The sequence below is a fragment of the Pelobates fuscus genome, chromosome 4 (assembly GCF_036172605.1).
Source record: "Pelobates fuscus isolate aPelFus1 chromosome 4, aPelFus1.pri, whole genome shotgun sequence".
NCBI classification, from domain to species: domain Eukaryota; kingdom Metazoa; phylum Chordata; class Amphibia; order Anura; family Pelobatidae; genus Pelobates; species Pelobates fuscus.
Genome location: NC_086320.1, coordinates 28,706,295 through 28,721,764, shown reverse-complemented (window position 1 = coordinate 28,721,764; position 15,470 = coordinate 28,706,295). Strand labels below are relative to the sequence as shown.

Below are 15,470 nucleotides of genomic sequence, written 5' to 3'. Positions count from 1 at the left end.
ATCACAATGGCATCACATATGATGGTTTAGTCAAGTAGATGGTATAGTACAGTTTACGTTGTATGTACTATGTACTAGTGGTGGTGAGAAGGTGCAAAATATATCTTTTTTTTTAATCATGCATGTTCCTTGGATGCCCCTTTAAGTAAAAGTATAGGAGGTCCATTTTTAATCTCACATATTAGTGAACGGACAAACAAAAATGCCTTTTGTATTAAAGTCTCATTTATAAAGTTGCCTGTAACTCAACATTAAAGGGAAACTCAAAGGACAACACTACATTTTCATTAACATTACCACATAAATGTCAATAGGTCTTATCAACACGTTAATGGCTGCCGTTGAGCCATTAAGATGTCAAATCGGCCACAATCTCACTATTATAATACTTTCCGACAAACTTTTATATTTCTGTGTACTGTCAAGTAATAGTGTTGAGTGTAAAAAGTGTTATTAAAACAACAATTATACAAAATACCTCTGCCTTCAACTTTTATAAACCTACGGCCGCTACCACACTGTATGTACTAACCTCTAAAAACACAAACATGTACAATACCAAACACAGTATCGATGTATCAGAGTATCGATGTTGAGATACTGAGATTAACTCTAGGTAGGTTTTTACTCATTTTTAAGTGGATAATGATTCCTAAATTTGAAGTCAATACCACCAGGAAATGAGAATTGTGATTTTTTTTAATTGTGTTCGCGTTGAAAATACTCTAACAATAAAAGATGAAAGTCATAAAATGTTATTGTTCGGTAACTGAAAATGGTGGTGATTTAGGCCTACATCAATAGTCCAAAATAATAAAGAAGACACATAAACTAAATGTCTCACTTTTCTGCTTAATATCTCAGCCTATAACTGGTCCCCCCTTTTACTCTCCACTCACTTCAAAATCAACAGAGAGTCACTGCAAATTTAAATAAAGGAGCAAACCTCATAGATATGATTGGCAGAAGCTCTCACACAACCAGTAAGATGGCAAAGTATATGAATAGAATCTGAAAAATGTATACAATTTGAACCAGATGAAGAAATACAAAGGTATTTCATCTAAAATAGGGTATTATAGTGAATGGGCAACCACGTTTGCAAAATCTAGACCTTAATATCCATGGTAGAAAATAAACTCCAATTTGGTTTGTTTTTCTTTTTTTTTTTTTTTACTTTTTACACATTTAGCTTAAAATGAAGGCACACAATACTTTAATAAACAATCCACAAACCTCAATAGCTTAAAGGGACACTATAGTCACCAAAACAGCTTTAGCTTAATAAAGTAGTTTTGGTGTATAGACCATGCCCCTGCAGTCTTACTGCTCAATTCTCTGCCATTTAGAAGTTAAATTGCTTTGTTTGTACAGCCCTAGTCACACCTGCCCTGGCTATGACTGACACAGCCTTCATAAACACTTCCTGTAAAGTAACCTAGATACTCTAGGTACCTTAGTTCCACATTCTATTTACTTTAATATGTCTCCTGCTTTGTTAACACCTTCCTAGACCATGCAGGACAGTATCATAACAGTGAGATTGTGGTTGCTGCATAAACAGGAACAAAAGTGTTTTAACTCCTAAATGGCAGAGAGTTCAGCAGTGAGATTTTATGATCTATACACAAAACTGCTTTGTTAAGTTAAAATAGTTTGATTGGAGGAGCACGGCATTTGGCCGTGCATTCATGGTTCCAACACATTGTGTCTCTATGAGAAGAAATGGATTGGAGGAGATTGGAGGTGTTGTCAGCTTGGATGCTGACATCATCACAGGAGGAGCTGGAGGCTGCAGCGGAGGAGATCCAAAAATGGAATCAATACAAAGGAACTTAGTTCCCAAAATAATAATTGTTATTTTTGAGACTATAGATTCCCTTTAGTCATGTATACAGACCTTGGGTAGGAAATAGCTGTTATATGACCCAGGATGACAGGTTTTCTGCAATGCAATTATGTGCTGTCTACATCATGGGTAACCTATTAATTGAGTTACACAATATCTACATCTTACCTTAAAAGAAGTATGCTGTTCCATGTGACGAAGAAGATGAGGTTTTTGAACTGCGGTAAATTCGCATATAGTACACTTGAACTGTTTCCCTAAAAAAAGGTTCAAGGAGAGAAGTTATTTACTGCCTCAACGTAACAGAATATAAATCAAACCAATGCTTCCTGGATTCAGTGTAGTAAGTCATGAGTACAGATTGTCGGAGCACAGATAAGAAATGACACTTTCGATGTAGAACTGCTCTCCCAGTGTTAGTCACCATTAGACCAGTGCCAAACATTTCACATTGTCAGGGACCCGAATTATGTACATGGAATTAGTATCGGAACCTACTCTTCAACTGCAAACTGTGCTCCGTAATCCAAAACCAGACAATGGAAATCTACTCTTCCACCCCTCTGCCCCAATACAGTTCTTAATTCCCTTTCCTCCACCTGAAACTATGAAGAATTAGCCTGTAAGCTCCAGGAAACGAATATGGACCAATGGGGATGCTCTATACCCCACTATTACGCCAAGGTAACACCTTCGTTAAGGGTAATAGCTGCTCTTTCTCTCCCAATTCCTCCTGCCTCCTCCTGATTCTCAATTGTTTTATTTGCCCCCCTTGCCTTGTCCAGATGCTTTAATCTATTATGAAAATGAATCGCTATCTTGTGCAACATTATGTAATTTTCACAACATTTGATTTGTATTTCCTAAACATTGTATTGTCCTATTTGACATTAAAAAAAACAAAAAACAATTACATTGAAATAAAAATTATAGTAAAGAAGTCCCAAACAAATTGAGATGCCACCACCATGGAAAGTTCCACAGTAAAGTAAGATGAAGAAAAACAGATGCTACTAGTCACAGTGTATGTTGGAAAAGACTTCATAAACACCCGAGCTGTTCTCTTGAAACTAGAATCATAGCAGCTAGACAAAACCAGCAATTTGTAATAATTAAAAAAAAAGAATAATGCTTATTAAAATAACACCACAAGTAGAAATAGAAGAGTTGAAAACATTGAACATACTTGTGACCCCCATATAATGAAGTCAAAATGCATTTAGTATATAAAGGAACATTCCAGTGACCTTAAGTAGAAGATGTCATCTGATTATTATTTATAAAGGGCCAACAAATTCCGCAGCGCTTTACAATGGGTGGACTAACAAACATGTAATTGTCAACAGACAAGTTGGACACACAGGAACAGAGGGGTTTTAGGGCCCTGCTCAATGAGCTTACATGCTAGAGGGAGTGGGGTAAAATGATACAAAAGGTAAGGATAGGATTAGAGAAGTAATGACAGTTACAGGAGAGGAATCAGTCGGGAGCTATTAACAGTTTCATTGATACGCTTTTATGAAAAAGTGAGTTTTTAATGATTTTTTGTGGAGGTGAGACTGGGTGATCGTCTAACGGAGGAGGGAAGGGAGTTCCACAGGAATGGTGCCGCCCTATAGAAGTCTTGAAGCCGAGCATCAGAGGTGGGAGTACGGACAGAATATAGACGGAAGTCTTCGGCAGAGCGTAGGGGCCTAGACGGTACATACTTGTGTATTAGGGAGAATAGAATGGTGGGAGTAGCATTATGTAGAGATTTTAAAGAAAGAACTAGAATTTTAAATTAAGCCCTACATCTTACGGGAAGCCAATGTAGGGAATGACAGAGGGGTGAGGCGTGGGAGGTGCAGGCGGACAGATAGAACACAATGTTTGTAACTCTTAACTCAGAACCAGTAACTTAGCCCTCAACCTGTTTATGTTAGATCTCCAGTTATTTGAACATGTGCAATGTGTTTTGTTGGCTCCAGGCAACTGCTCAGAGCAAATTAGACTTTATAATGAAGTTGATATTAAAGGGACACTCCAGGCACCCAGACCACTTCTGCCCATTGGAGTGGTCTGGGTGCCAACTTCCACTACTCTTAACCCTGCAAGTGTAATTATTGCAGTTTTTTATCAACTGCAATAATTACCTTGCAGGGTTAACTCCACCTCTAGTGGCTGTCTACTAGGAAACCTGTGCTAGAGCGTCGCTGGATGTCCTTACGCTGTGTGAGGACCTCCAGCGTCGCTCATTTCCCCATAGGAAAGCACTGAAATGCGCAGGCGCATTAGGTCTCTCCGGCTGGTGGGCGGGATCAGTCTCGCCCACTGGCCGACGCAATCAGAGGGAGGAGCGGCACGGAGGAAGAAGCAGCAACGTGGGACATGCCTCAGGTAAGTTACTGAAGGGGTTTTCACCCCTTCAGCAACCGGGGATTGGGGGGTGGGAGGGAGAGGGTACCTGCAGTGCCAGGAAAACTGATTGTTTTCCTGGCACTGGAGTTTCCCTTTAAGAATTCCTGCAACATATTATATTACTACGAAGTAACAGGTCATTGAGCGGATTTTGCAAGGTAATGCAACATACGTAATATGGATCACAGTGAAATAGGTTAAAACCTCTGATTTATGTCAAGACGTCATCTCATACCTCTGCAATAATCATGCGTTAGAGCCTTTTAAATTTTAAAAATGTACCTTAGAGGAAGCTTTAGCTTACATTCTTTTTTTCAATCCTACAGCTCAACAAAACACAAGAATTATTTTTTCTTAAATTGTGTCAAAGAGCAAGCTTAAACTATGCCTCTAACTAAATATAACAAATGTTCAACAATGCTAGGGGATAGATAAAAATAAAATCATACGGAAACATGAATATATCTGTACGTTTCGGGAAGACAAGAAGGTTATATGGAAATTAAACAGACACATGAGGCATATTCTTCACCTATATCCAAGAAGTAGACAATTTTGTAATAATTATCCAAGAATGTTTTTTTATATAACAGATGTGTGTAAGTCAGAGATACATCAATGCTGTACGGAGTGTATTTTTGAGTTGTTTGACTTACCGTATATACTCGAGTATAAGCCGAGTTTTTCAGCCCATTTTTTGGGCTGAAAAACCCCAACTCGGCTTATACTCGAGTCAGAGTCTGTATTATGGCAATTTGCATTGCCATAATACAGACTGGGGGGAGAGGGGGGCTGGCAGAGCTGTAACTTACCTGTTCTGCAGCTCCTGTCAGCTCTCTCCTCCTCTGCCGGTCCGTTCAGCACCTCGGTCAGCTCCCAGTGTAAGTCTCGCGAGAGCCGCGGCTCTCGCGAGACTTACACTGTGAGCTGACAGAGGGAGCTGCACAGACCGCGCGGAGGAGGAGAGAGCTGACAGGAGCTGCAGAACAGGTAAGTTACAGCTCTGCCAGCCCCCCTCTCCCCCCCACTGAACTGCCACTGGACCACCAGGGAAGGAGAGCCCCCCTCCCTGCCATATATCAAGCAGGGAGGGGGGACGAAAAAAAAAATATATAAATAAAATAATAAAAAAAAATTAATAATAAAAAAAAAAAAGGGGGTATAAGGACCACTATGGGAGGGAGGGGGTGGGTTAAGGACCACTATGGGAGGGAGGGGGGTATAAGGACCGCTATGGGAGGGAGGGGGGGTATAAGGACCACTATGGGAGGGAGGGGGGGGGTAAGGACCACTATGGGAGGGAGGGGGGGTATAAGGACCATTATGGGAGGGAGGGGGGGGTATATGGACCACTATGGGAGGGATGGGGGGGGGATAAGGAACACTATGGGAGGGAGAAGGGGGATAAGGACCACTATGAGAGGGAGGGGGTGGGATAAGGACCACTATGGGAGGGGAGGGGGAAGTAAGGACCACTAGGGGAGGGGAGGGTAAGGACCACTAGGGGAGGGGTGAGTCAGGACCACTGGGGGGGGGAGTGAAGGAACACGGGGGTGGGGAGGTAAGGACCACTGAGGGAGGAGGAGGGGAAGTCAGGACATATGGGGGGGGGAGGGGGCGGCAAAAAATGTTTTGCCTACGGCGGCAAATATCCTTGCACCGGCCCTGCACACACTGCATTCACACACTGCATTCATGCACACACACACTGCATTCATGCACACACACACTGCATTCATGCACACACACACTGCACTCATACACACACTGCACTCATACACACACGCTGCACTCATACACACACATATACGCACACACTGCATTCATTATACACACACTGTAAATAAATATTCAATTAATATATTTTTTTTAGGATCTAATTTTATTTAGAAATTTACCAGTAGCTGCTGCATTTCCCACCCTAGTCTTATACTCGAGTCAATACGTTTTCCCAGTTTTTTGGGATAAAATTAGGGGCCTCGGCTTATATTCGGGTCGGCTTATACTCGAGTATATACGGTAATCTGGGGATCCCCCAGAACCAAGGTTTCGCTTGATTGCCTTATTGGTAAACTGGAACTGATGATTGACAGCAGGACTTAAAATTTTAGCTCTCAACTAGCCATTGGCAAATAAAAACTCAGTTCTTGCAAGTAGAAAATTCATCCCTGGTTAGCATGTCGCCGACCCTCCAGGCTTGCAATGGTGAGTAACCTGGCTAGTAGCTAGGGGCTTGAATTTGAAGCCCTGTTTGTTTATATTTGAAAGCCAGTGATTGGCTGAGAGCACCAAAAACAGTTTGATGCATTATACAGTCTATTAGCAACATAACCACTGCAACAGGTTAAAGCGGTTGTGCACTTAGAGCGCCCATTTAATGTATATCCTGTCATGTATGGATTTGCCTCTGTGCACTTACAAATGGTGTTTGATATATTAATCATATTTATGTACAGTATATATAACTTTTTCCAACATTTTGTTTACTTACCATCAGCTGTGTGAAGGAGTTTGTGACTCTTAAGCGTCCCTTTCGATTTGAATTTTTTCCCGCACATGTCGCACAGATGCGTTTTCTCAGTGCTGTGACGATTCATGTGAGCCTTTAGATTGCTTTTGCTGCGAGCTGCATATTCACACACTGTGCATTTAAATGGTTTCAATCCTACAAAAAAAACATTATTATTATTATTATTATTATTATTATTATTAACTGCTGCACATTTATCATATACCATAGGATGTCGCACTGTTTACTAAAATGTAGCAAAATATATCTGTAATTAATGCATAGGATTTTGGGGGAAAAAATAATATATTCAAGCCTTTGACGTAATATTGTTGGATAAGCCATTCAAATGATTTAATATTTTTGGATATACTTTTCAAATTATTTTAATTATTATATTATGAAAGATTTTATAATGTTTGGATTCATTTTATATCTTGATGTATTTTATATATAATATATTGTTTTATATTTTAAAATGCTGAAAAGTTAATTTCAAAAGTTCATCCAAAAAATATTAAATAATTGAAAAGTATTACATTGAGGCCATATTTCTTTTTTTTATTTCCTGGCACTCAAATGCTTGCGTGCATTTTCAATGCAGCCACACACTCATTTTACCGTAACACTTCGTTGATGACTGTTATGTAAGGTATTATCTATAATGAAAAAATTAATTGAACTCATTTTGTATAATAAGGAAACATGGAACCTAATGATTTGCGGGTTTCCTAAATTAATGACTCTCATTGATACTAATGGGATTCACAGCATGAAATTATTTCTCTCTCTTACCTGCTAACTATGTTTTTAAAAAATGTTGACTATCGTTATAACCGTGGTTTACATTATTTATTTATCTATACAGTGTTTTCTTTAAAGGAATTGTGCTATTTTAGGCTTAAAGGGACACTATAGGCACCCAGACCATGTCATCACTATAGGCACCCAGACCATGTCATCACTATAGGCACCCAGACCATGTCATCACTATAGGCACCCAGACCATGTCATCACTATAGGCACCCATGTCCCTGTCCTCTTAACCCTTCAAATGAAAAACATTGCATGGATAAGACAACCTCTAGTGGAGCTTCCTGGCTTCTCACGGACTTTAACTCCATGAAACGTTGTGGGACCATCCTCACGCTTTCCATGAGGATGTCATATGTCTTCAGAATCCCCTTAGGGACTTCCTATGGGGAAGTTCTAACAAGCGCACGGCACACGCCGCACATGTGCATTCGTTTCCTTCATCTGCGTGACGTCGCAGGAGGAGGAGATCAATTGCTGGAACTAAACTGAGTTTTAAAAGGGTTTATAACACTTTCACGTGCACGAAAGGGTGGGGAAGAGCCGAACCAAAATTTAGAGACAGGGGTACACTATAGCATTAGGAAAACAGTTTTGTATTCCTAACGCTAAAGTGTTCATTTTAATAGCCATGCTGGAAAAGAGCTGGAGACTTGTCAAATATTGAATATCCTTGTTAGTTCCCAACAGTTCCTTCTTTGATAAATCACCCTGGTAGTTGTATTAGACACTTTTAGATGTAATGGAGGTTATGTATATAAAAAAAAAACAATTCCGGGGCAAAGTTCTAACCATGGAGCAATCACCGTGGAAATTAATGGAACATACCTGCTATTTGGTTCATACTGAGCACAGCAACGGCCTATGAGCTAAAACCTGTAATTGAGTAACTTCAAGGTCAGCATGAATGAAAGAACTACACTACCCTGTGATGACAATCACCAAGTGATTCAACTCTCTTTTCGTTAGATCACCGTTGTAATGCTGCTTAGGTATTACCATGAATAAAATGAATCTTATGGAACTATTTTACAATATTTCTTTGGTATTGCATCGTTCCTTAGTTCCTTAACAGTTCACCAGGGTTCAGCTGGTGTTTTGAAGAAAAAGGTGAGAAGAGTTTGGGGCTGGTCTGGCTAGAGAGTGTGTGAACCTACAAGACTTCTCTATTTGCAGAAAAAAAGTCCTCTGGAATTGAGCAGTAAATTTTGGTGTCTGCATTGAACATAAGTCACATAGTTAAGGTTGTCTAAGAATTCTGTAATGTGGTTTGAATCAATGGGAATCATATCAATTATTTTACATGATTCAGTATATGACACGCTTAACATGAATTTTGGGGTAGTTACTCTGACTTACTGGACAAAGACTTCCTCTCTCTCGCACCCCGAGTCCGGCAAGCAACATCTAGTGTAGAATATCCATCATCCTATAACATCCTTTGTTATATTATTATATATTAGTATTTTTAAGCAGAATAAACCTACAGTAAACATACTATTTTTGGTGGACACAGAAGAAATATACACTGATCAGCCACAACATTAAAACCTCTGACAGATGAAGTGAAAAACATGGATTATATTGTTATAATGGCACCTGTCAAGAGTTGGAATATATCAGGTGGCAAGTGAACAATCAGTTCTTGAATTTCATTTGTTCAAAGCAGGGATAATGGGGCAAGGGAAAAAAAATGAGTTACTTTGACAAGGGCCAAATAGATGACTGGGTCAGAGCAATTCCAAAAAGGCAAGTCTGTATGCAATGGTTAGTACCTACCAAATGTGGTTCAAGGAAGGACAACCAGTGACTCCACGTCAGGGTCATGGGTGCCCAAGGCTCATCGATGCATGTGGGGTCTGAAGACTAGCCTGCCTGGTCTCAAATTGCTGAAAAACTTAATGCTGGTCATGATACAAAGATGTCAGAACACACAGTGCATCCCAGTTTGCTGTGTGTGGGGCTGCATAGCTTCAGACCAATCAGAGTGCCCTTAATGACCATTGTCCACCATGAAAAGAACCATCAGTAGGGATGTGACTGTCAGAACTGGACCATGAAACAATGGAAGAAGGTTGCCTGGTCTGATGAATCATGTTTTCTTTAAGATTAGGTAGACGGCCAAGTATGTGTGCACCATTTACCTGGGAAAGAGATGGCAGCAGGACTCACTATGGGAAGAAGGCAGACCAGCAGAAGAAGTGTTATTTTTCTGGGCAATGTCCTGCAGGGAACGCTTGGGTCCTGGCATTAATGAAATGTTACTTTGACACGTACCACCTAACTAGAATTTGTTGTAGACCACGTATAACACTTTATGGTGTTTTTCTGATGGCAGTGGCCTATTTATGCAGCAGAATACATCCTGCCACACTGCAAATATTGTTTAGGAATGATTTGAGAAAATTGACAAAGAGTTCAAGGTGTTGTAATGACCTCCAAATTCCCCAGAACTCAATCCAATTGAGCATCAGTAGGATGTGTTGGAAAAAAGAAATCTGTTTCATGGAGACCCACCTCGCAACTTGCAGGACTTAAAGTGTCTGCTGTCAGATACCACAGGACACATTCAGTGGTCTTGTAGAGTCCATCCCTCGATGCATAAAAGCTGTTTTGACAGCACGAAGGGGGCCTACACAATATTAGGCAGGTGGTTTTAATATTGTAGCTGATCGGTGTATATTTGTAAATATTTATATGACATCACATTGAGCCATGTACCAAGAAGAAGAAAGAAGAGAAATATATATTATAAAGTTTGTTTTTTCTACAGTTACATACCTTCATGGGCCCATATATGCCGCTGCAGGTCAGAGCCATTTTTCATGAAACATGAATCACAATATGGACACTTAACTGCCCTCTTTCCTATAAGACCTTTGAATTGGATTTTTCGGCCAAGAACCTCAGAAATAATTCTGGGAGATACATCTACCAAAGAAAAAGTGAAAACATGTTACATCCTACGTATGTACAGAAAAACACAATTTAATTTAGTGTTTTTCTTGGTTTATATGATTTTTCTCCATCTAATTGTATTTATTTTTATCTCATTTGGTTTATAAATTTGTATTATATTCCTATACTTTCTCCCTAGTGAAAAAAAGCACAAATCAATATATAATTACATTAACATTTAAATTTCAGCAATAAAATGTTGTGGAACAGCTAAATATATGTCCACTACATACTATCCCTGTTTAAATTGATGCAATACTGGTAGTGTATTCATTTACACGTTTATTGTTTTGTTGTTCTTTTAAGCATACCACAGCAGTTTAAAAGATAAAACTTGGAAAACAAGTGCAGTACAAATACTCAAAGTATTATAATTAAAATGGTATGCTATCGGAGCTCATGCTTTTAAAAATATATCTTTGTTTTAGTGGAGATGACAAAAAAGGCACAAAAAATAATCACGCGTACTGCACCAGCAAAGAAAATAACGTTTTATATGTTGACATTTATGGTTCCCAAAGTGTTCAATGATCAAACAGGAAAATGGTTTTTACTTCATATTGATGTCTAATTATTATATTGGTGCATCAAGCCCAAATTGTGTGAGCTGTGCAAACATGGAACTGTCTTGAGTTGAAATAATAGAAACGTATCCATAAATGAAGTAATTTAGAATAACAACTTTGTTTTAGTTTGGAAGCACACACACTGGGGCTGAAATATATTCTAAAGTTCTCAATTTGTTATATTTTCATAAATCTAACTTGAAAAATTATGCCACCTTCAAAATTAGGCAGACATCAAAAGAGCTTTTAAAAAAAGCCAACTTTAATTATTATTATTTTTTTTTTTTTGTTGTAGGGACTTGTTTCTCGTGGCCCCAAAGCGGGATTCCTGTGAACTTACCAAGAGGAACAGGACAAAGGCATCTACATGGCAACTGTGGCCAGTGAATTACAAAATGTCTCTGGTTTTTGTTTGCACAAACACATGCTTCCTCCAGTACTGTACAATTTATCTAAATGTGAGAAGGACATTCAGCTAAAAAGTAAGAATTACGTATAAAAGTATAAAATGCTATATGAAGATTGAGGAATGAGTATAGATCACAGCATTGACATTATAAGAGTAAGTTAATTTGCCTTTTTAACTAAAGCAATTATATATATATATTATATATATGCAAAGCAAAAACCAAACTTAGGCAAAGATGCAAAGCCAGTGAACCACTCATGGACAGCTGTTTCGTTGTTAATGACAATCATCAGCATGAGGTTGGTTACTGGTTGGCTTTTGAGGCTTGGCAGTGCTTGGAAAGCAAAAACCAAATAGGTTATAGTGGGGAAACATTGTGATTGAAAACCCCTTCCACCTGAAGTCTGTGGATAGTTAATACAATGTTAAACAAAAATATATCCACTGACTTCAGGGGGAAGGGGTTTCCAATCACAATGTTTCCCCACTATAACCTATTTGTTTTTTGCTTTCCAAGCACTGCCAAGCCTCAATAGCCAACCAGTAACCAACCTCATGCTGATGATTGTCATTAACAACGAAACAGCTGTCCATGAGTGGTTCACTGGCTTTGCATCTTTGCCTAAGTTGTGTTTCAAAGCTGTTGTAACAGCAAATACAGACTCAAAGGAATCCATGTTTAAAATGGAATGAGGCAAAAATGTGATTCTTTGTTGATCTAATTTGCATATGCCCACCCAGAATCCTTTGCGGTAGTAACATCACTGCAAATTTGTGATTTCTGTGGGAAAAGCAAGTCTTATGGCTTGACTGGTGTGCAGATTTTTGTTTAACATTGTATTGACTATACATATATATAAATATATAGATAGATAGCAGTAAAGAATGTCTGCTCACCGGATTTTAAAAAAAATAAAAAAAAAATTATTGAGACATATTTAAAAAGACCAACGTTTCAGTCCCAGCTCGGGACTTTCCTCAGGGTCTAAATAGCAGAAGTTCTTTTTAAATATGTTTCAATAAATTTTTTTGATTTTTTTTAAATCCGGTGAGCAGCCATTCTTTACTGCTATCTGTGTCTGCTGGAGCTTTGGCGTATGTACCCGGTATTGGAGCTATATATAAAAGGGTTTTTTCTATTTTTTTATATATATATATACATACACACAAGAAGCCAAAATACCAGAGTATTGCAGTATGCACCGATACCTTTTTTATTGGACTAACATAATATTCAAAGACAAGATGTCAAGAGTTTTCCTCTCTTTCTCAGGTCTGAAGCAAATCTGATTGTTAGAGAAGGGGAGGGGGGGATATACACACACACACAAACACACACACACAAATAAATTTAAACCCATACAAAAAACTATTTTAATTTTGCTCTCTGCTTTGCTCATGGGTAAATATTAATGTATTTTTTTAAACTATTTAGTAGATATACCCCAAAAGGGTATATCTAAAGGAAGAGGTAGAAAGCCTACGTGGCTGTCTAAGTCACAAGATGAAGGGCATTATGTGTGTTTCTCTACATTAAATTTAAGTGTGATTTTCATCTAATTAACATGTGGGTGAAAGAGCCAATTTCGGGTGGGTATAAAATCTGCTCTACAGGTTACTAGACAAAGTTTAATTTATATATCGATGACCCAGCTTCTGGAGGCCATGTGTGCGGGGAACTGAAAAAAGAGGACGATGGCTCCAGTGGGAGAAGGTCCAGAGGCAAGAAATGATCTTCTACTTCTCACAGCAAGTCTTCTTAAAAAGCAACTAAGTCAACTGGTTGGATACCAGAGGAGGTATCTTCCCCCCTCCCAAAAACAAACAAACCAAAAAAAAAAAACTAGTTTCCACTTTAAAACATGCATTGATTGGATTTCGTTCTGTGCAGTCTCATTTCCAGGTAATTACTTACCAGGGTGATTAGTCTGTATGTGCGACTTTATAAGACGACAATCGCTGAATGATTTTTCACACGCTGGGCAAGAGTAGGTTTTCTTCTCCTAGTGAACAAGGGAATGGAAATGGAATGGAATTAATCATTCCTCTGTGTCATCACAAAGTTATGAAACACAATGCAACATACTCATTTTAAAAGCAAATGAAACTTTTTTAACAAAACATATTAAACAGCCTATAAAACTCTTTCAGTCCCCATTGCCTCTGAGGAGCAGGTATACACTGCTGAGACAACGAACGACCTCCAACGGTGTGAGTGAATTGAAATCACTTATTATTAAATTTGTGGTCTGATTGGCCATGTTTTCCATGAGACAGTTTATAGACATAGATACTAATCCCATACAGGATGTCCTATAAACACGGCACAAAATTCTCATACACCAAAATAACTTGTCTGAGGAGATGCTGATTGGCGCAGCGTGCCATTTTGCTGCGCATGGGCAATAACCGCCCCATGGAGGCGAAGACCAGCCACAGCGAAACCCGTGCGGCGTGGAAGAAAACGTGAGTAAAATCACCTTTAATCTCCGGAGAGATGGGGGCCAGGGATCTAAGGCTGCAAACTAGAATTATAGAGTTAGAAATGAATGTTTGTATGTTTGTATACTGTAATGTCCTTTTATGATAGCAGCACAACTAATCGGGGCAGGATGGTACATAGTCTGTCGGTAAGTCACTTTCTCTCACTGTACCACCAGTGTTTTCATTTTAAGAGGCACAGGCGACTTAGTTTGGTTACCCTATGTTATTTCCAGGTAAAAACAAGAGTTTATCACTACTCAAAGAAACAAAAGGCTTCTACAAATTTACTTTAAAATGAGGTTTGCAGGCTCTAGATAGCACAGAAAAATGGAGAAACCTTCTGTGTTAGTGTTTTTCTATTGTGCCCATTGGTAAGCATTTGGAGGCTATTGAGTATGCGCCAATTATCATCTCCTCATAGAGAGGCATTGAATAAATGCATCCCTATGGGAAAGGTTTAACACCTCTTTTGCAGAGTATAGAGACGCTGAAGGCCAGCGCTGCAAATAGGAAACCCCTCTAGTGGCCGTCTGAGTCACTACCACTACAGGTGTAACTTGCCAGCAGCGTACAATCTCTGAAAAGGCAGGGCTTACAGTGATATGGCTGCACATAAAACTGTAGTGGTTCTGGTGACTACAGTGTCTCTTTAAATAATAAACATTTATTTATAAAGCCCAGTAGTCGTTTATTAGGGATTTATTTAATGCCTAATTCTTTACTGTCTCTTTAATCCTTGCCTACTATACTATTCAGTCTGCCCACAGAAAACACAGTTATTATGTATTTGCTGCACTTAATACCAGACACTAATGAAGCAAAAACCCACTCAAGGCCACCCTGTGCACTTCATAGAATTATGCTCATTTAAATGGCATACAGTTAATAAAGAATTCTGCGCTTCACAAAGCTAGTTCTATTCTTGACACTAGAAGATTGATTAGCACTTTTAAAATGTCGTTCTCAAAGGAAAATCATATATAAATGCAGCAGCAGGTTGGAGGAATAAGCATCATTTAGACATGCAACATGTTTATATTGGAATTTAATTTGAGGAACTTGATAAATAAATACTTTGAAAGACAGGAGCTTACGTACAATAAAATAACGTTTTAATTTCAAAGAGATTCATGTATCTGAATATAATATTTTTAGGAATATAAAGCACAGTGGATTAAAAAAAAAAAAAAAAACTGTCTGTTTTCAAGAGAACTTAGGAAATAAATGAATGAATAATAGGTAAATTCAAAGGTATCTGGAAAAAAGTAAATTTTAGTAATTCTATGAACACGATATAGCAGTGATATAGTATATTTACATGTATATTCTGTGAGAATAACACCACTTCTTTTTCCTAACACTGAAGGGTTAATAAGTCCCCCTCCCTCGCACCCCCCCTTCCGTGGGGCTGAATTCAGCGCCGATGTCCCTCGGCGCTGGGTCATGCTCCGCCCCCGCCCCTCCTCCGCCCCTCCCCCGGTG

The 15,470-nt window shown here is 38.8% G+C and overlaps 1 protein-coding gene across 1 annotated transcript in view; it reads right to left on the bottom strand.

The window, feature by feature from the left end:
- ZFAT (zinc finger and AT-hook domain containing) overlaps nucleotides 1–15,470 on the bottom strand; it is a 233,994-nt gene that overhangs the window by 99,214 nt on the left and 119,310 nt on the right. Inside the window, exons 8-11 of the mRNA XM_063451038.1 lie at nucleotides 13,420–13,507; nucleotides 10,353–10,502; nucleotides 6,741–6,914; nucleotides 2,018–2,106 (exon numbers count right to left, since the gene is read on the bottom strand). Coding sequence (XP_063307108.1) covers nucleotides 2,018–2,106; nucleotides 6,741–6,914; nucleotides 10,353–10,502; nucleotides 13,420–13,507 — 501 coding nt within the window. The remainder of the gene's footprint in view (nucleotides 1–2,017; nucleotides 2,107–6,740; nucleotides 6,915–10,352; nucleotides 10,503–13,419; nucleotides 13,508–15,470) is intronic.